Genomic DNA, 20,980 nt, shown 5'->3' with positions numbered 1-20,980 from the left:
ATATAAGCTTTTATGAGGAGGAACTATTTTATTTTTATAGTTGTGTTCCCAAAACCTAGAATAATGTCTGGCACTCGGTACTTCTTAAATACCTGTTGATTGATTCAACTTTTTAAATCACTTTTAGTATATGAATCATCATTGGTAATATATCAAAGCCTAGTTGTACCCAATATGCATTTACTCACACTTTTTAGCATTATTGTCAATTTTAATTTTCTGAGATTGTGGTATTGGATAAATCATAATCACAAATTATAGATATGTGATGCCATGCGGCATCATGACTGCAATGTTTTCCTTTTAACTAGACAGGAAGTACTGGGTTGAAATTTTATTTCCAATTCATACTACTATGATGTAGACAACTCAAACTTTTTGAATTACAGAATTCTTGTCTGTGAAACAAAGATAACAATATCAGTAGAAACTACATCACAGGAAACAAAGATAATACCAGTAAAACTATATCACAAGAAACAAAGATAACAATACCAGTAGAAACTATATCACAGTTGTGATGCTCAAATGTGATAATGTCTGTAGGACACTTTGAAAGACTTTAAACTCTACAGAAATATCAACTAATTAAAGATAGCTGAATCAAATTTAAAACTCAATTCAAATATCCTCCATGCAATCTTCTTTATTCCTTGATTGGCAATTGCTTTTCCTCACTTAGCATTTTATGTCTCCCTGTCTCATGAAATTCACTCAATTAAAATACTTGTAACTATAGTCTAGAGGCTTTTGGATCACAAAGGGATCAGTAATTAACTTATATTTTTTCCCTCCTACCTAATTCTTGCCCCTCATATGAGAAAACTTGAACATATATCTTGACTCTCATCCAAGTACCCCAATAATTCAGTTCCTCAGCCTACTCAATTTCCAGGATTTATTCTTCACTTCACTGTTTTAGTCCCTGGCCCTTTTCTTACATCACCAATTGCACTCTGTCAAACTTCAGTCTCACATTATTTCTATTATGTGCTATCTTTACCCCTATACACATGATGCTGGATAAAAGTATAGAAAAGCACACAAATGTTCTATTACAAATTTATGCTATACAACCTCCGATTGTTGTTCAACCCTCACTGCTGTTAGGTAATTTTTCTATACATCCCTTATCAACTCACTCTCCCACTTTCTACAATGACTCTTCTAATGCCTCCTTTTGATCCCTCCTAAAAGCTTCCATATTTCTCTTTCCTCATTCTCTAAGCAAAGAACTTTTCATATAGAAATATAGAATATATGACATATACATATAGAAATAACTGTGGACATTTATTGTGAGTTTTCTTTACTTCCCTTTTTCTCATGACATGTTATTCAAATAATGTCTGTGACTATTTCTTTCTTCATCCTTGTCTCATGTAAAGAAATGGTCTTTCTCCTTTTCAAGGATAAACCTTCTTTGTGCATAAGCAACTCCTTGAACAGATTGTCCCTTCTGTCATCATTATTCTATTACTTATTTTCAATTCCTATCTATTTGTTCCTTTCTTGATGCTTAACAATATACCTATGTCTCTTCTATCTTGACCAGAAAGAAAACAAACAAGCAAAAACCTTAAAGTAAGGAAAAAACACCTTATTCTATATCTCTTCTGTCCCTCACCTCTCCTAGCCCCTTTATGCAGAAGCAGTCATAATTAAGAAAAAAATGTTTGAAAATTTCAAGTAATATAATAAATAAAGTAGAATGCATGGGTATACCAGGAAAAGAAAGTGTATCCTATGTTCCAGTGTGTGTGTGTGTGTGTGTGTGTGTGTGTGTGTAGATTTTTTTCCTATATATCTCAATATTAAATATGTCTCACTGAATGGTTTGAGAATCATTAATTAAATTTGAAAATTCTAGAATAATCCAGTTATAAGTTTTTTCTTTGAGGAATGTGAAACAAAAGAAAACAATGGGGTGTTCCCCAATAAGACATTTCAGTAATATTGCTCTTTTTAAAAAAAAAAATCTGTGATTATGCAAATTAAAATGCCCTATGTAATGTTAAAACATATTCCTTCTTCAGCAGGTAATTATCAGATGTTAACTGGAAAGCTCTCAGTAGCCCTGTAGCATATGACATTAAATTTAGAAAACACATTGATTAGGAATGTATTTGGCCATAGAGTTATCAGAAGTAGTTGTGTGTGTGTGTTTTTTTTTTTTTTTAATGTTATGCAACCTTTACCTTCAGTGCTTTCTTGAGTACAATTTTTGTTTAAATTGTTTTATATGCCCTCTTCCCGATCCATAAAAATCACAATCTTGATTTTTGTGGCAGGTTATGTTGAATTAAAATCTAAACCTTTATCTATCTATTTATCTATTTATCTATCCATCTGTCTATCTCACCTCTTAGTTGTATATGAACTTTCTAATCAAATTCCCTTTTGAACATTCTGTTAAGCATTAGTACATTGCTTTCATCAGCAGACTTCAAAGATTCAAATCATTGTCAGAGTACTGGCTAGCCTGCTTTCCTAAGGAAATAAATGCTCTATCTGAAGATCATGGAGCATGATGATTGATTGAAGGAATTGAGGATGATTCATCATAGGAAAAAAAAAGAAAAGAAAACAAATGACAAGTTAACTGCCTTTAAATATTTCAGTAACAAGGAAGACAAATACATAAACACATGTATTCTTTTGGTTGTGAGTAGAAAAGCAATAGGTAGAAATTTAGAAGTTAGAAGCAGATTTCCTCTTTAAAGAAGGAAGGATTTTCAATAGTTATCCAGTAGTGGAATAGAATGTCTTATGAAATAATAAGTTCCTTTTCAACGGAACTGCTTAAAATAAAAGTTTATAATCATCCATCCATCATCCAAGGATATTGTAGAGTTGGGTAGGGTTTAAAACTCTCTCTCTCTCTCCCTCCTTCCCTCCTCTCTCTCTCCCTCCTTCCCTCCTCCCTCTCTCCCTCCCTCCCTCCTTCCCTCCCTCCTTCCTTCTTCCTTCCTTCCTTCTTCCTTCCTCCTCCTCCTCCTCCTCCTCCTCCTCCTCCTCCTCCTCCTCCTCCTTCTCCTTCTTCTTCTTCTTCTTCTTCTTCTTCTTCTTCTTCTTCTTCTTCTTCTTCTTCTTCTTCTTCTTCTTCTTCTTCTTCTTCTTCTTCTTCTTCTTCTTCTTCTTCTTCTTCTTCTTCTTCTTCTTTCTTCTTCTTCTTCTTCTTCTTCTTCTTCTTCTTCTTCTTCTTCTTCTTCTTCTTCTTCTTCTTCTTCTTCTTCTTCTTTCTTCTTCTTCTTCTTCTTCTTCTTCTTCTTCTTCTTCTTCTTCTTCTTCTTCTTCTTCTTCTTCTTCTTCTTCTTCTTCTTCTTCTTCTTCTTCTTCTTCTTCTTCTTCTTCTTCTTCTTCTTCTTCTTCTTCTTCTTCTTCTTCTTCTTCTTCTTCTTCTTCTTCTTCTTCTTCTTCTTCTTCTTCTTCTTCTTCTTCTTCTTCTTCTTCTTCTTCTTCTTCTTCTTCTTCTTCTTCTTCTTCTTCTTCTTCTTCTTCTTCTTCTTCTTCTTCTTCCCTCATCTCTCTTTCTCTTTCTCTCTCTCCCAGGTACTTCTGCCACAGTAAATATTCATTAGGCATTAATCTGATTTTCCTATTCAGTAATTCCCTTTTCTTCCTATTACCTATAGGATAAAATATAAATTTCCTTGTTTAGCTCTTTCCCCCAACTTATAGTTCCATGCTCATTATATATTATTCCCTGTCCCAAATTATATAATGCAAACTATTTTCCTTACATAAAATATATCTTACATCTTTGTGCCTTCACAATGATTGTGTTCACAGCTCCTTCCATGCCAAAAATTCATTCCTTTCTCATCTTTTTCATAAAAAGTCTCTCTTTTTCAAAGTACAGCTCAAACACATATTTCTGTATAAAACCTTTGCTAATACCTCCTAACTTTTAATATCCTCCCAAATTATTTTGTATCTAAGTACTTTAGATTTATTCTCTTGATTTTAATTCTATATATACTGACATGTGTATTATACATTATCTCTTCCACTATAATGTACTCATTACAATTAGATTTTTTATTAGATTTTATTTCTATCCCAACACTTTGCACAGTGTCCATCACATAGTAAGTGCTTAATGTATGTTTATTGATTGAATAACTGATTTTATTAATGATTCAGAATCCAATTTGATTAAGATTGTGTAAAATTGAACAGCATGAAATTTATACTGTGGATAAATGTAAGAGTACATTTTGGCTTGAAGTGTAGGATTCAAAAGTACAAGATAGGTGAGATATTATAAAATAGCAGTCTGTCCATAAATATTTATTTAAAAAAGACAAATACAAAGTGAACTTCAGTCTAAGGAGTCTCATTCCACTTCTTTAATGTAAGTGCCAGAATGGTAGAAAGGGGGAAAAGAGTAATTCTAGGAATTGTAATTTTTAGTTCACCTACAAATATTAACTTAGAAGTTAGCACTATAAATTTGTGATTTTTGCTCAATGATTAATGAACCTAATTTCAGCAATTTTAGCCTTGAACATTTAAACAAGCTACAAATGATGATGATGATTATGGAGAGACAGACAGTGACAGAGAGACAGACAGAAATAGATGAGAGAGAAAGAGAAATGAGAGATAGAGAGAGAGAAAAGGAGGAAAGTAGAGGGAGAGAGACAGGGAGGGAAGGAAGGAGGGAGAAAGGGAGACAGAAAGACAGAGAGAAGGAGAGAGTTGAGAGGGAGAGGGAGAAAGAAACAAACAGAGACAGGGATAGATAAAGACACATAAAGACAGAAAAAGAGAGAGAGAGAAAGAGTCAAGGAGAGAGAGAAAGAGAGAGAGAGACAGAGTTAGAGATTGAGAAAGACAGTCAGGAGACAAAAGCGAGAGAGATAGAGAGAGATAGAGACAGACACGGAGAGGCAGAGAGAGAAGGGGGAGATGGAGAGAACTAAATACAAGACATTGACACAGCCTATTGCCATTCTTTAAAGTTTAATGTAAATTAATTACTTTAAGATGTGACTTTTGCAAATGAATCTTGAAATTGCCTCAGCCAGGAAATAATTGATTTCCTAGTGAAGCAGAGAGATATGAATGACAAGGAAAATTTTAGTTTTGAGCATAAACTTTTTTTCATTAAATTTTAAGTGGAAAACTATGAGCAATATCACTTCATAAAACAATGAGAAACATTGGAGGGAAACACAAGTTTCCAGAAAAATGGATAAAATATTATCTAAACACAAAGCTTCTTGATGACCCTGAAGGATAAAACTAGCTAGACATAGAGCAAGAGATGAGAAATAGCAAAAAAAAAATCTCCAAAGATCTCATGATTTTCATAACTATTACCAAGTAGAATGGCATTACTACATTTAGACTCTGACATGACATAACTGCTATGTGTGATAAGTTGTATAAAGAAGCAAAAATGCCTCTGTGGAAAACAAAGAAGACAAGGGAAATTGTGAGAGATGAAATATTCACAAAGGAGATCTGTGCTATATATAACACAATTTTCAAGGTATTGAGAGACCTATTCTTATTAAGAAAGAATGATATTTCTTAGTAAATGAAGAGCCAAAATTTTACTTCTAAATCCAAATCCAGAATTATTTCCATTTTACCACATTTCCCTCTGAAAGTTGTAAGGAGTTATTTTACAGTTGTGCTCAGAAAACAAACAAAGAAAAGAAAACAAAACAAAACAACTTTTTTTTTGTTTGTTTTTGTTGTTTTAAGATCTGCAAACAGCAAAATGCAAAAAGTAGGACATTGTACAGGATCGGTAAATTTGAAGTTCACTATTTCTTTGGATCATTATTTTGGATTTCAAAGGGTTAGAACTTCAGAGCCATTTTTAAGATTGGATACTTTCTTGATGGGTTCAAGAACTCAGAGTCAATGTTTTCCATTGATTTAATAATCAGTAAAGCAGCTACCTGGTGTGATATTTAGATATATCAACTTATCTAAGCCTTAAACCAATATATTCCATATATCCTCAATATTTGGTGAAACTATTACAAGCCTAGTTTGTTCTGGACCTGTTAAGAAACTTAGAATACAAAGAGTTCCACTGTAATGAGACCAAATAAGATTTTATAATCCTAGCAAGACCACAGTGAATAGTTCATACTTTATTGTAATTGTTTTGGGCGACATGAGCCTTTTTAAAGACTCTGTCTGTTATTGGGAAGCTGATATCAAAAGCTGTTCTGGGGCTATAGTTGACTATTGCCGACTAAACACTAGACACTGAGTATCATTCCCAGACTCCCAGCTTTCCTAATTGATTTCTTCCCACATTTCTCATGTATAAAGTAAGCAACAGAATTACTGTCCAGTAAGATTCTATCATTTTTATTATTAGAAATGTAGATGCAGAGACTTCCAGCTTTAGATAAATGCAGGTGGTTATTTAGTTGTTTTTGGTCAGATCTAACTCTTTGTGACTCTGGGATTTTTTTGGCAAAGATGCTACAGTGGTTCACCATTTCCTTCTCCAGGTTATTTTGTAGATGAGGAAACCAAAGTAAACAGGATGAAATGATTTGCCCAAAGTCACACTAACAACTAACAAAACTAACAAAAAACAACACACAACTCAGGCCAAATTTGAATTCAGGAAGATGAATCTTTCTGACTCCTGGCCTAGCATTCTATCCATTGAATCATCCAACTTTCCCAAGTCCTTGATTAGCTATTATTCAATTCAATCCAATTCAGTCTGCATTTTTTAATAAACCAAAATATATTGGACCTTCTTTGATAGGTCAGTTGGGACAGAAAAACAAAAATGAAAATAGCTTCATAATGCAAAGAATTTATATTTCAAGGGAGAAGGATGACAAATATTCAGATAAATTATTACAAACTATTGACAAATATATTAAAAATAATAATGACAGCAAATTATTTCCTCAAATAATATTTCATTCGATTCTCACAAAAATCTCCTGGGAGTTTCACAAAAATTAAATGTCTTGCAAAGAGTCACAGACTTTGTAAGTGTTTAATACTGGATTCGAATTAAGATCTTTCTATTTCTAGGTCTGACATTAAATTTATTGAGCTACCTAGCTGCTATAAATATAAATATATAAAATTGTATCTGACAAAAACGGAAAAAAAAACTAACATGATTTCTTTCAACTCCAAGATTCTATGATATCTGGCATATGTTCACCCAAGTATTTGTTTGTTATCTCTCAGGTGTTACAGATCCCTCACAGCAAGGCTGTCCTTTCACTTCCCAAATTAATATTCCATGATCTTGCTATTTCCTATTTTCTTCTTTCCCTTCCTGGTGCCCCACTCATCCCTTCAAAAGTAACCTGTCCTATGTCATAATGCTTAATATTATACTGCTTGCTAAGGGAAAATATCTGTTAAACATTTTTTAACATTTACTAAATGTTTACAACATGTTACAAAAAATTTTTAAAAATATTCCCTAGCCTGAAGGTGTTTATCATCTAGGAGATTTTAGACACATAACAGACTCATGTCAATGAATATCACATTATAATAAGGGAATAAAAGAGTATTAAAATGCTATGATATAGATGATGGAAGAATTACTTCCAAATAGAAAGATTTAGGAAAACTTCAAAGAGGAGGTACATTTGAACTAGACCTTGAAAAAGAGAGTAGGATGGAAACATAGAAATGTAAAGAGAGCTGAAAGCTTTTAGTGATTGCTTAAATGTTTGAAACCAAGAGAAAAATATTGAAAGTGATTTTGAATTCTTAGACCAGAGTGATAATGGAATAGTTATTTAATTGACATAATTAAGGAAATTTAGTTTTAAACATGGTGGTTTTGAGGTGATTGCAAATATCCAGGAGAGGTATTCAGGAGACAAGTAGATATACTATTAAGAAGTGTGTATTGTTAATTTGAGAAGTTTTGTAATAAAAGGGGAAAAGGGCCTAGGAATATGGAAAGCAATAACTAAACCTCATTTTTCTCTAGGCTTTATATCTGGCATTAATGGCTAGAACATAATGGGTATCTGATAAATATTTATCAAATAAAATAAAAATTAAGCCATTTCAAATCAACTAGCAATCTACCAGTAAATATGCTACTTTTATCAGGTTTGTTTTCATTTTGATGAAGAAATCATTAAAATGCCAAAGGAGTGACTCTCTAATAATGAATAGGGAAGAATGAAAGCAGAAGGTGTTTATATTATTATTATCATTATTTTTTAATGAAAACTTGCTGATGAATCTTCTTACAAGGCCAATTTTGATATTTTTTTCTGTATGAGAAAGTTTAGAAGCTCCAATCTTCTTTTTGTAGTTTATAAAAACAAATGTTCTTGTTCTTTATATGTACATTGACATTCTCATTAATAACTAAGGTTAAATAAATAATTACAAGAAGAGTAAGAACACAATTTTCCCATTCTGCTACACTGTGCAGATGTATTCCCTTAGCAAGAGAAACTATTATAACTATTTCCTATATAGTCAGATTCCTCTTTTCTCCATTCATTAAGCACAATACTCATAACCTCCTTCTTGAAGCTTTTGCTTATGCCTTCAATGGAGAGTATTTGCCCCTACTTCAAAGTTTTCTTAGAGTAGTTTGTTTCTTTTATGTTATTTTACCTTTTATCATGCTTATCAGTGTTCATGGCATATATCCTCACTACTCTATGTACTCCCCAAGAGAGATGACTTGATCATTTTTCCATTGTTTCCCAAATACTTATGTGCTTTGATTATTGTTTAGGTCCTTGATAAAAGTTTTTTGGATAAATACAAAAATTGCAAAAAACAATTTGTCAAGAAGAAATGTGTAAAAAACATTTAAGGCAAAGTGAGGTGATGATAATTCAAATAATCAATTAATCACCCTCATTTCAACTGACCAAATAAGAATCTATGTTCTTTATTAAGTGGAATTAAACATTCTTTCATTCTTTTCAGTGAGAAAATTTGTTGATCAATTTGGAAGGAGTGAAACTATATGATAAATATATTGAGATTGGTTAAAGAGACTTGGGGTATATATGTGTGTGTGCATGAACACATGTGTATACATATGCATGTATGTATATATGTGTAATGCATATGTATATGTATACACACATACAATACTGGGTATTATATAAAATAGCAATTAGAACCCAGCATTTGGGTATCAGACTAGCAATTCCAGGCTAGCCCCCGGGAGGGAATCACTTTTGGGGAGACAAGAAGAGCTTTTATCTACCAAAACCTGACCCCACATAGATCCTGTCCCCCTCACCAGAGGATAACTTTGTGAATCTTAAGCAATTACAGGAGTTAGCATTCTAATTATTTTTAAAGCTTTTTTTTTATTTTCAAAACATATGCAAAGATAGTTTTCCACATTCACCCTTACAAAATCTTGTGTTCCAAATTTTTTCTCCTTCCTTTCCCCCTACCCACTTCTCTAGATAGCAAGTTATCCAATATATATTGAACATGTACAATTCTTCTATACATATCATGCTGCACTAGAAAAATCATATCAAAAAGGAAAAAATGAGAAAGAAAACTAAATGCAAGAAAACAATAAAAAATATTATATTATGATCCACACTCAGTTCTCACAGTCCTCTTTTTGCTTGCAGATGGCTCTCTCCATCACAAGACTATTAAAAATGGCATGAATAATTTCAGTGTTGAAAAGAGTCACATCCATCAGAATTGATCATCACATAATCTTGTTGATGTGTACAATTTTCTTTTGGTTCCATTCACTTCACTTAGCATCAGTTCATGTAAGTTTCTCTAGGTCTTTCTGAAATCACCCTCCTGATCATTTCTTATAGAACAATAATATTCCATAACATTCATATGCCCTAACTTGTTCAACCAATCTCCAACTGATGGGCATCTACTCAGTTTCCAGTTATTTGCCACTATAGAAAGAGCTGCTACAACCATTTGTGCACATGTGGGTTCCTTCCCCTCCCTTAAAATCCCTTTGGGATACAGGCCCAGTAGAGGCACTGCTGGATCAAAGAGTATGCACAGTTTGATAGCTCCTTGTGCATTGTTCCAGATTGCTCTCAGAATGGTTGTATTGATTCACAATTCCTCCAATAATGAATTAGTGTCCCAATTTTCTCACACTTCCTCCAACATTCATCTTCATATTTTCCTGTCATCTTAGTCAATTTGAAATGTGTGAGATGGTACCTCAAAGTTGTGTTAATATGCAATTCTCTAATCAATTGTGATTTAGAGCATTTTTTTTTCATATAAGTATAGATAATTTTAATTTCATCATCTGAAAATTGTCTATTCATATTCTTTGACCATTTATTAGTTGGAGGATGGCTTGTATTCTTATAAATTTGAGTAAACTCTATGCATTTTAGAAATAAGGCTTTTATCAGAACCTTTGTATGTGAAATTTTTTTTTTCCCAGTTTACTGCCTCTCTTCTAATTTTGTCTACTTTGGTTTTGTTTGTACAAAACCTTTTTAACTTAATATAATCAAAATTATCTATTTTGCATTTCCTAATGTAATTTAGTTCTTCTTTGGCCACAAATTCATTCCTTCTCCACAGATCTGAGAGATAGATTATCTTTTATTCTTGTACTTTGCTTATAATATCACTAGTTATGTCTACATCATGACTTTATCTTGGTATATGGTGTTAGGTGTGAGTCAATGAATGCCTAATTTCTGCCATAGTAATTTCTAAATTTTCTGGCAGGTTTTATTAAATAGTGAGTTCTTATCCCAGAAGTTTGGGATTATCAGACACTAGATTATTATAGTCACTGTTGTGTTTTATGAACCTAACCTATTCTGCTGATTGAGTACTCTATTTCTTAGACAATTCCAAATGGTTTTGATGACTGTTGCTTTATAATATAGTTTCAAGTCTTGTACAGCTAGGGGACATTTATTTGTATTTTTTTCATTAATTGCTTAGAAATTATCGACCTTTTGTTCTTCCAGGTGAACTTTGTTATTATTTTTTCTATCTCTGTAAAATCATTTCTTGAGACTTTGGTATGACACTGAATAAATAGATTAATATAGGTAGTATTGTCATTTTTATTGTATTAACATGGCCAAATCATGAACTCTTGATATTCTTCCAATTGATTAGATCTGATTTTATTTGTATGGAAAGTGCTTTGCAATTGTGTTGATATAATTCCTGATTTTGTCTTGGCAGATAGACTCCCATATATTTTATATCATCTATTGTAATGTTCTTATTTGGGTTTTCTGGAAGTCTTGGGAAGCCTTCCTTTCAGTAGACTAATCTCCACAAGAATAGCCAAGTGTTAAACTACAAAAGTCTTATTGTCTCCTAGTGCTCAACCAGCTTTCTCCCATGGCATTCAAAGGGGACTTGGTTTCAGTGGAGAGAATGCAGGATAGGCCACCATGGTGGTGTGAGATGAAGTGAGTCTGAATCTAAGGGTTTGTGCTTCAACCTCCAGCCACCACAAAGGTAGATGATCAAATAAATCTGTCTCTGCCTCTCTCTCCTAGCCTCTTGGTCCCCCAGGAGAGCCACCAGGAACCTAAATGAAGATGGAATGAATCTCGTCCAGTCCTTGATGGCTGTTATATACTCCATTATCATAGGTATGAATCTTGTGGAACTAATTAAGTACTAAGTACATGTACTGAACTAGAGAACTATTAAGTACCATGCTAAACTACATAACCATTGTCTCATTAATTCCACTGACTTAACACCTTGTAAGAATCCTCGGTTCAGAGTTCTGGCCCATAACAATCTACAGTATTTTTAAATGGAATTTCCCTTTGTATCTCTTGCTACTGATTTGTTGGTGGTGTATAGAAATGCTGAAGATTTATGTGGATTTATTTTGACTCCTGTAAATTTGCTAAAGTTTGTGCATTGTTTCTTTTTGCTTTTAGTCAATTCTCTAGGATTCTTTAAGTAAACCTTCTTATCATTTGCAAAGAGTAATGATTTGGTTTCCTCAACTTTTTTCTTCTCATTACTAAAGCTAATATTTTAAAAAACATAGTAATGGTGATAGATAGCAATCTCGATTTACCCTTTATCTTACTGGGAATAATTTTAGTTTATCCCTTTTACACAGAATGCTTGTTGATGATTTTAAATGAATGCTACTGATCATTTTAAGGAAAATTCCATTTAGTCCTATATTCTCTGGTGTTTTTAATAAGAATGAATGCTGAATTTTATCAAATACTTTTCTGCATCTATTGAGATAATCATGTGATTTTTGTTAGTTTGGTTATTGATATAGTCAAGTATGCTAATAGTTTTTCTAATATTGAACCAGCTCTGCATTCTTGGTATAAATCCTACTTGGTCATGTATTTTATTTAAGATTTTTGCTCAATATTCATTAGGACAATTGGGTGATGGTGTATTATCCTGGTGATAACTTGCTATAATCTCTTTGTTAATATTTTATTTAAGATTTTTGCTCAATATTCATTAGGGCAATTGGTCTATAATTTTCTTTTTTTTTGTATTAACCCCACCTGTTTCGGTATCAGCACCATATGTGTGTCATAAAAATAATTTGTTAAGATTCCTTCTTTCCCTATTTTTCCAAATAGCTTGCATTGTATTGGAATTAATTTTTCTTTATATCTTACCATTTTTTCTAGTTGTCACAAGGGCATTTAACTAGTGGTAGTGCTTTCATGAGAAACCAAAGAAAGACTAGATACGATGAGAAAAGGCAACTCTGATTCTACAAGGTACCTTGTGGAAATGTAGCATATATCTATGGGGACTTCATGAGTGTTCCAAGAAGGAGACTGGGAGGGGAGTACTTCTAGTAAAATAATTTCCTGAAGTTGCCAATCACTGTCCTTGTTAGTTCACCAAACTCAAGTCTACTTTACTCTGAGCTCTGTTTGTGCTTCTGGGAGAGTGCACCTCTGATTTGAAAGAATACTGTTTTTCTATATTATCTTACCAAATATTTGTAACCAAAAAGTTATAAAAATTGGCTAATATTAATTGTTAATGAATAAGGAATATACAATGGTGAAAAATTGTAAGCTACAGTCCTAGACATTATCCCCAAACTTTCAGGTTACTTCTAAAAACTCTGGAGACAAATCTAGCCAGCTGCTTTCTGGGAACCCAATGTGCTGGTTCTGGTGCTTAGTTGATTAGATCAACTCCAGAATCTAAAGTACAACTATACACATGAACAGAAATGAATTACCTTCCAGTGTGTTTCTAAAGCTGAAATTAGCAGCTCGATCCATGGAACCGGCTTCATATTGAGTTAGGCTTAGGCAAGATTCCACATCAGCTGATGTGGGAATTCTTGGAGTCCTCCCTCGATCATGGTTTCCAGGGTTACGGAGCAGAGGTCCTTCTTCTGTTGCATTACATAAGGACTGCTGAGTGTTGTATTCTTCTAATCGGCTACAGATAACCTACACAAAATACCTTTTGATTAAAAGATTTATCTGAACAGTTAACATAAAGGGCAGAGATAGGATTAGTGAACTCTGTCACTAACTTGATTTATGACCTTGACTCTCCCTCTGCCTGTTTTATGATCCATAAAATTGTGTGTGTGTGTGTGTGTGTGTGTTGAGGGAGGATGGTATAGAAATAGTGAGGAGGAAATCACTTAGATTATCTCTTAGATTTCACCTGGTTGTTCCATTGTGTGTTCTGTTTCCTTCTTGTTCTTATAGTGTGTGCACTAATGGCCCATATAGCTGTGACATTTTTTGTTCTTAAGTCCTGTCCAGCTCATATTGTTTATTATCCCTATACTCTATGAGCTGAGACTCTACTTGAAATTCTTAAAAAGAGAAGTACATTTTTTCAAAACAGTAAAATCTTAGGCAGCTTACTTTTACTGCTACCAAATAGTTACATCTGTTTGTATAGTAAAAGAAAGTGATTGAAGTAGAAAATTGGGTTTATGACATCTGACATGGACTTCTTTTTTAAAAAAATGAACATGAAATTAAAAAAAAAACTTCTTTAGAACTCTAAGTTCCACCATTTATTAATTATGTAGTCATAGTAAATTTCCCCTCTCTTTGAGCCTCATTTTCTTCATCTTTAAAATATGAATAAGAATGTCTACATTAAAATTGAAAGATTATGTTTGCTGTGCCAATTAAATGAGATGTGTACCAATACTTTGAGAAACATTATGTAACCTTTTTTTCTCTCTTAGAATCTGAAATCTTTCTAAAATATATGTCCAAACTGACAGTAGCTTAATTAGATGTATAGGTAACAGTACTTTTAATACCCTATAGTTATTTATCTTCCTAACTCAGTAGAAGAAAATGAAATAAAATAAAATAAAAATAAAAATAAAACATATTTGGGGAAAAGTAATGTGCTTTTAAGATTAATTTAATCCATCTCTCTTAAGTGAAGTAAATAGAACTAAACTTCCCTTTCTAAGAAGTCACATCATGGTATGAAGGTGAAAAGCTAGTCTTTATGTTTGGCTAACAGGTGATGCTTTTTTTTTCATAAATTCATGAACCATCTGTTAATACATGGATATTCTGTTATCTGAATAATTGAGAAGTGATAGCTTATATTAAGCCAAATAAATTCCAGCTCTTGAAATATTGGTGAGAAATAGTAGTAGTAGCAGCTGCAGAAGCAGTAGTAGTAATGGTAGAAATAGGAATTCATTTATATAATGCTTTAAAATTTGCATATGAATATACACATAAAATTGAATATCTCTCTCTCTCTTATTCTCTACCTCTCTCTCCTTCTCTTTCACCTTTTCCCCTTCCTTTCCAATTCATTCTTTAGAATTTTCAATATTCTTTTCCTAAAACACAGATCTACCTATGTTCATGTTATTCTACTTGAAAATCTTGATAGTTACTTCTTGCCTCTAAAATAAAATAGTTTGGCCTTTAAGAATCTTATAATTCTCTTTCTAAATTATCCTACAATCACATTTCACTCCTCTGCCCTTTATATTTTCTTCATTTTAGACAAACTGGACTATTAGCTTTTCTCTGGATTTGACATTCTCTCTCCTAACTCAATACTTTCAGTACAAGTCATTTTTCATGCCTATATAATATGGGACCCAAAATTGTCCATTCTGGGAGAAAACAAAAAACAAAAAAAAGCACTGGGGATCCTACTATATGTTGTTTACAGGAAACACACCTGAAACAGGATGAGACATTCAAACTAAAAGTAAAAGGGTGGAGCAGAATCTATTATGCTTCAGGCAAAACCAAAAAAGCAGGAGTAGCCATCCTCATCTCAGATCAAGCAAAAACAAAAATTGATCTAATTAAAAGAGATAAGGAAGGGCATTATATCCTGCTAAAGGGAAGCATCAATAGTGAAGCAGTATCAATATTAAACATGTATGCACCAAGTGGTGCAGCATCTAAATTCTTAAAAGAGAAATTAAGAGAGCTGCAAGAGGAAATAGATAGCAAAACTATAATAGCGGGAGATCTCAACCTTGCTCTCTCAGAATTAGATAAATCAAACCACAAAATAAATAAGAAAGAAGTCAAAGAGGTAAATAGAATACTAGAAAAGTTTGATATGATAGATCTTTGGCGAAAGCTAAATGGAGACAGAAAGGAATATACTTTCTTCTCAGCAGTTCATGGAACCTATACAAAAATTGATCATATACTAGGGCATAAAAACCTCAAAATCAAATGCAGTAAGGCAGAAATAGTAAATGCATCCTTTTCAGACCATAATGCAATCAAAATAACATTTAATAAAAAGCCAGGGGAAAATAGACCAAAAAATAATTGGAAACTAAATAATCTTATACTAAAGAATGATTGGGTAAAACAGCAAATCATAGACATAATTAATAACTTCACCCAAGAAAATGACAATAATGAGACATCATACCAAAATGTGTGGGATACAGCCAAAGCAGTAATTAGGGGAAGTTTTATATCTCTACAGGCCTACTTGCATAAAATAGAGAAAGAGAGGGCCAACGAATTGGGTTTACAACTAAAATTGCTAGAAAAGGAACAAATTAAAAACCCTCAGACAAACACAAAACTTGAAATTCAAAAAATAAAAGGTGAGATTAATAAAATTGAAAGTAAAAAAACTATCGAATTAATTAATAAAACTAAGAGTTGGTTTTATGAAAAAACCAACAAAATAGACAAACCCTTAGTAAACCTGATTAAAAAAAGGAAAGAGAAAAAGCAAATTGATAGTCTTGAAAATGAAAAGGGTGAACTCACCACTAATGAAGAGGAAATTAGAACAATAGTTAGGAGCTACTTCGCTCAACTTTATGCCGATAAATTCGATAACTTAAATGAAATGGAAGAATACCTTCAAAAATATAGCTTGCCCAGATTAACAGAGGAAGAAGTAAGTAGTCTAAATAGTCCCATCTCAGAAAAAGAAATAGACCAAGCTATTAACCAACTTCCTAAGAAAAAGTCCCCAGGACCAGATGGATTTACAGGTGAATTCTACCAAACATTTAAAGAACAACTAACTCCAATGCTATGTAAACTATTTGAAAAAATAGGGATTGAAGGAGTCCTACCAAATTCCTTCTATGACACAGACATGGTACTGATACCTAAACCAGGTAGATCGAAAACTGAGAAAGAAAACTATAGACCAATTTCCTTAATGAATATTGATGCTAAAATCTTAAATAAGATATTAGCAAATAGACTTCAGAAAATCATCCCCAGGATAATACACTATGACCAAGTGGGATTTATACCAGGAATGCAGGGCTGGTTTAATATTAGGAAAACTATTAGTATAATTGACCATATTAATAATCAAATTAATAAAAACCATATGATCATCTCAATAGATGCAGAAAAGGCATTTGATAAAATCCAACATCCATTCCTACTAAAAACGCTTGAGAGTATAGGAATAAATGGACTATTCCTTAAAATAATAAGGAGCATATATTTAAAACCTTCAGTAAACATCATATGTAATGGTGATAAACTAGAACCTTTCCCTGTAAGATCAGGAGTGAAACAAGGTTGCCCACTATCACCATTACTATTCAATATAGTACTAGAAACTCTAGCCTTGGCAATAAGAGCCGAGAAAGAGATCCAAGGAATTAGAGTAGGAAATGAAGAAATCAAATTGTCACTTTTCGCAGATGACATGATGGTATACTTAGAGAACCCCAAAGACTCTGCTAAAAAGCTATTAGAAATAATTCAGAATTTTAGCAAAGTCGCAGGATACAAAATAAATCCACATAAATCCTCAGGATTTTTATACATTACCAACACAATCCAACAGCAAGAGATACAAAGAGAAATTCCATTCAAAATAACAGTCGATAGTATCAAATATTTGGGTATATATCTACCAAAGGAGAGTCAGGAATTATATGAGCAAAATTACAAAACACTTGCCACAAAAATAAAGTCAGATTTAAATCATTGGAAAGACATTCAATGTTCTTGGATAGGCCGAGCGAATATAATTAAGATGACAATACTCCCCAAACTAATCTATTTATTTAGTGCTATACCAATCAGACTCCCAAGAAACTATCTTAATGACCTAGAAAAAATAACAACAAAATTCATATGGAAGAATAAAAGGTCGAGAATTGCAAGGGAACTAATGAAAAAAAAGTCAGAGGAAGGTGGTCTAAGTGTACCTGATTTAAAGCTATATTATAAAGCAACAGTCACCAAAACCATTTGGTATTGGCTAAGAAATAGACTAGTTGATCAGTGGCATAGGTTAGGTTCACAGGACAAGATAGTGAATAAAAATAGCAATCTAATCTTTGACAAACCCAAAGATCCCAAATTTTGGGATAAGAATTCATTATTTGACAAAAACTGCTGGGAAAACTGGAAATTAGTATGGCAGAAACTAGGCATGGACCCACATTTAACACCACATACTAAGATTAGATCAAAATGGGTCCAAGATTTAGGCATAAAGAACGAAATCATAAATAAATTGGAGGAACATGGGATGGTTTACCTCTCAGACTTGTGGAGGAGGAAGGAGTTTGTATCCAAGGGAGAACTAGAGACCATTATTGATCACAAAATAGAACATTTTGATTACACCAAATTAAAAAGTTTCTGCACAAACAAAACTAATGCAAACAAGATTAGAAGGGAAGTAACAAATTGGGAAAAAATTTTTACAGTTAAAGGTTCTGATAAAGGCCTCATCTCCAAAATATACAGAGAATTGACTTTAATTTATAAGAAATCAAGCCATTCTCCAATTGATAAATGGTCAAAGGATATGAACAGACAATTTTCAGATGATGAAATTAAAACTATTTCCACTCATATGAAAGAGTGTTCCAAATCACTATTGATCAGAGAAATGCAAATTAAGACAACTCTGAGGTATCATTACACACCTGTCAGATTGGCTAAGATGACAGGAACAAATAACGATGAATGTTGGAGGGGCTGTGGGAAAACTGGGACACTGATGCATTGTTGGTGGAGTTGTGAAAGAATCCAACCATTCTGGAGAGCAATCTGGAATTATGCCCAAAAAATTATCAAAATGTGCATACCCTTTGACCCAGCCATACTACTACTGGGCTTATACCCCAAGGAACTACTAGAGAAGGGAAAGGGTCCTGTATGTGCCAAAATGTTTGTGGCAGCCCTTTTCATAGTGGCTAGAAACTGGAAGATGAATGGATGTCCATCAATTGGAGAATGGTTGGGTAAACTATGGTATATGAATGTTATGGAATATTATTGTTCTATAAGAAATGACCAACAGGAGAAATACAGAGAGGCTTGGAGAGACTTACATCAACTGATGCTGAGTGAAACGAGCAGAACCAGAAGATCTTTATACACTTCAACAATGATACTGTATGAGGATGTATGCTGATGGAAGTGGATTTCTTCAACATAGAGAAGAGCTAATCCAATTCCAATTGATTAATGATGGACAGAACCAGCTACATCCAGAAAAGGAACACTGGGAAATGAATGTAAACTGTTATTTTTACCTTCTGAATCCAATTCTTCCTGTGCAACAAAAAAAATTCGGTTCTACACACATATATTGTATCTAGAATATACTGTAATATATTTAACATATATAAGACTGCTTGCCATCTGGGGGAGGGGGTTGGGGGAGGAAGGGAAAAAAATCTGAACAGAAGTAAGTGCAAGGGATAATGTTGTAAAAAATTACCCATGCATATGTAATGTCAAAAAATGTTATAATTATAAAATAAAATAAAAAATTAAAAAAAAAAAAAAAAAAAAAAAGCACTGGGGAAAATCTCCAAGTTCCAATGAAATTTTGTCAAAAGGTCCATGGCTTTCTCTAATGAAGTGGACCTCAGAGTTTCCTCATGATCTGAGATGACTCTTTTCCATATTGTATTATTTTTATAGGGTTTGATACCCAACCATGCAAAAGAGGCATGGCAAATTATAAAATCTTATTGGTTGGTAGACCTTCATTTCAGCTCTCGAGGAAAGCCAAAATTTATGCATTAATATGGATGGTCACAAAATGGGCAAGAAAAAGGTTATCTCCACTGAATAAGTAGTTTTTCTTGTACTATTAGATACTGATTAAATGAATACTATTCTAATAATTATATCCAATTATGGAATCACACTTAACTGATTATTATTGATTGGAATGAAGTAGGAGTCCAAATGAACCATTTTTCACATTAATGGGGTTTTGACCATCTAAAATGATATTCCCCACATAGTAAAGGACTACTTTATAGAGACTGGAGGACTAGAATATGCATGTGCATTCTGCATTAATCTAACATGTAAAGCCTTTTCTCTACTGGAGGTGTAACTGGAACTGTCAGTATCTTTAATTGCCTGATTCAGCATTTGTAATGTTTTTTGTTAGTTTGTTTTTTGCTGCATTTGTGTCTAAGGGTTAAAGTCACTTCACTGTCAGCTGGTGAGATCATATGGTATGAGAGAAGGGACCTAAGTATTATGTTATCTCCCCTGATTCACTCCCAGGCCACATGGACCAAAGAAAAAGGACTAGGCCTTTGGTCTTTGTGACTATTCTTTTCCAATCTAAGTTTCTGATTTAGCCAAGGAATATGAGCTAAGGGGGATTTTGGAGTCCAGAAATCCAAGACAGATGTTATAGAAACTTCTAAAGACATAAAAAAATAAGGGTCCAGGATTCCAATAGAAGTCTCCAGCTCAGCAGAAACTGGCACTACTGATTTTGGACTTGAATTTAATGAGTCTAATGGTATGATCCAGTTCCTACATAGTATTAGTCTTACTAAATTCAAGTCCAAAATGATCAGTACCTGTTTTCTCCACAAGAGGCACAGGGAAATTGTACTGGGGGGAAGGGGAATGTATGTTTGTTCTTGCTATCTATTTAGAGCAAATATATATTTATAAAAGATAGTCCAATATTGAGTGGCTAAACAAAATCTGTGTGCTAGGAATTGTATGCACAGAATCACACAACTTGTAATTACCAAGGCCATATTTGAACTCAGGTCCTTTTGACTCTAGGGCCAGCACAGAGAGGTGGAAGGGACTCAAGAAACCATCTAGAACCATGTATATCTTAAAAGGAAATCTCCCAATCATGAAATATCCTTTCTACCAAAAGAAGTAATTTATTTTGGAAGATTCCCCACTATGTCATTAGGCAGTCCAATCTACTTGATGAGGCTTTAATTGTTATAAAGTTTTTTTTTGTTTTTTGTTTTTTGGTGGGTTTTTTTTTTTTTAATGTTAATTGAAGGTCTGTTTTTGTCAAATTATACCCATTCATTAATTCTAGTTCTGTATTTTGGGGTCAACATACAAATTGTAATTCTTATGATAGATGGAAGTTTGGATGGGGAGGGTGAGAGTGGGTAGACAGCCTATACCAAAAGAAAAAAAAAAGACCCCATATGGCAGCAAACAATCTGAATCAAACCAAGAGAAAAATGTCCTGAACCTCATATCCTACTGCCTGAATTTCTCCTGGGTAAGAGGTGAACCACTTAGCAAAAGCCCATTAGGCTTTTATGCACACTAAGATA

The 20,980-nt window shown here is 33.2% G+C and overlaps 1 protein-coding gene across 1 annotated transcript in view; it reads right to left on the bottom strand.

Moving 5' to 3' along the window:
• Positions 1-20,980, bottom strand: part of TYR (tyrosinase) — a 196,172-nt gene that overhangs the window by 141,325 nt on the left and 33,867 nt on the right. The window contains exon 2 of the mRNA XM_074304690.1: positions 13,175-13,391. Coding sequence (XP_074160791.1) covers positions 13,175-13,391 — 217 coding nt within the window. The remainder of the gene's footprint in view (positions 1-13,174; positions 13,392-20,980) is intronic.

Source organism: Sminthopsis crassicaudata, chromosome 3 (assembly GCF_048593235.1).
Source record: "Sminthopsis crassicaudata isolate SCR6 chromosome 3, ASM4859323v1, whole genome shotgun sequence".
NCBI classification, from domain to species: Eukaryota; Metazoa; Chordata; class Mammalia; order Dasyuromorphia; family Dasyuridae; genus Sminthopsis; species Sminthopsis crassicaudata.
Note: the sequence above shows the minus strand (reverse complement) of the source record. Positions and strands in the feature narration are given on the sequence as shown.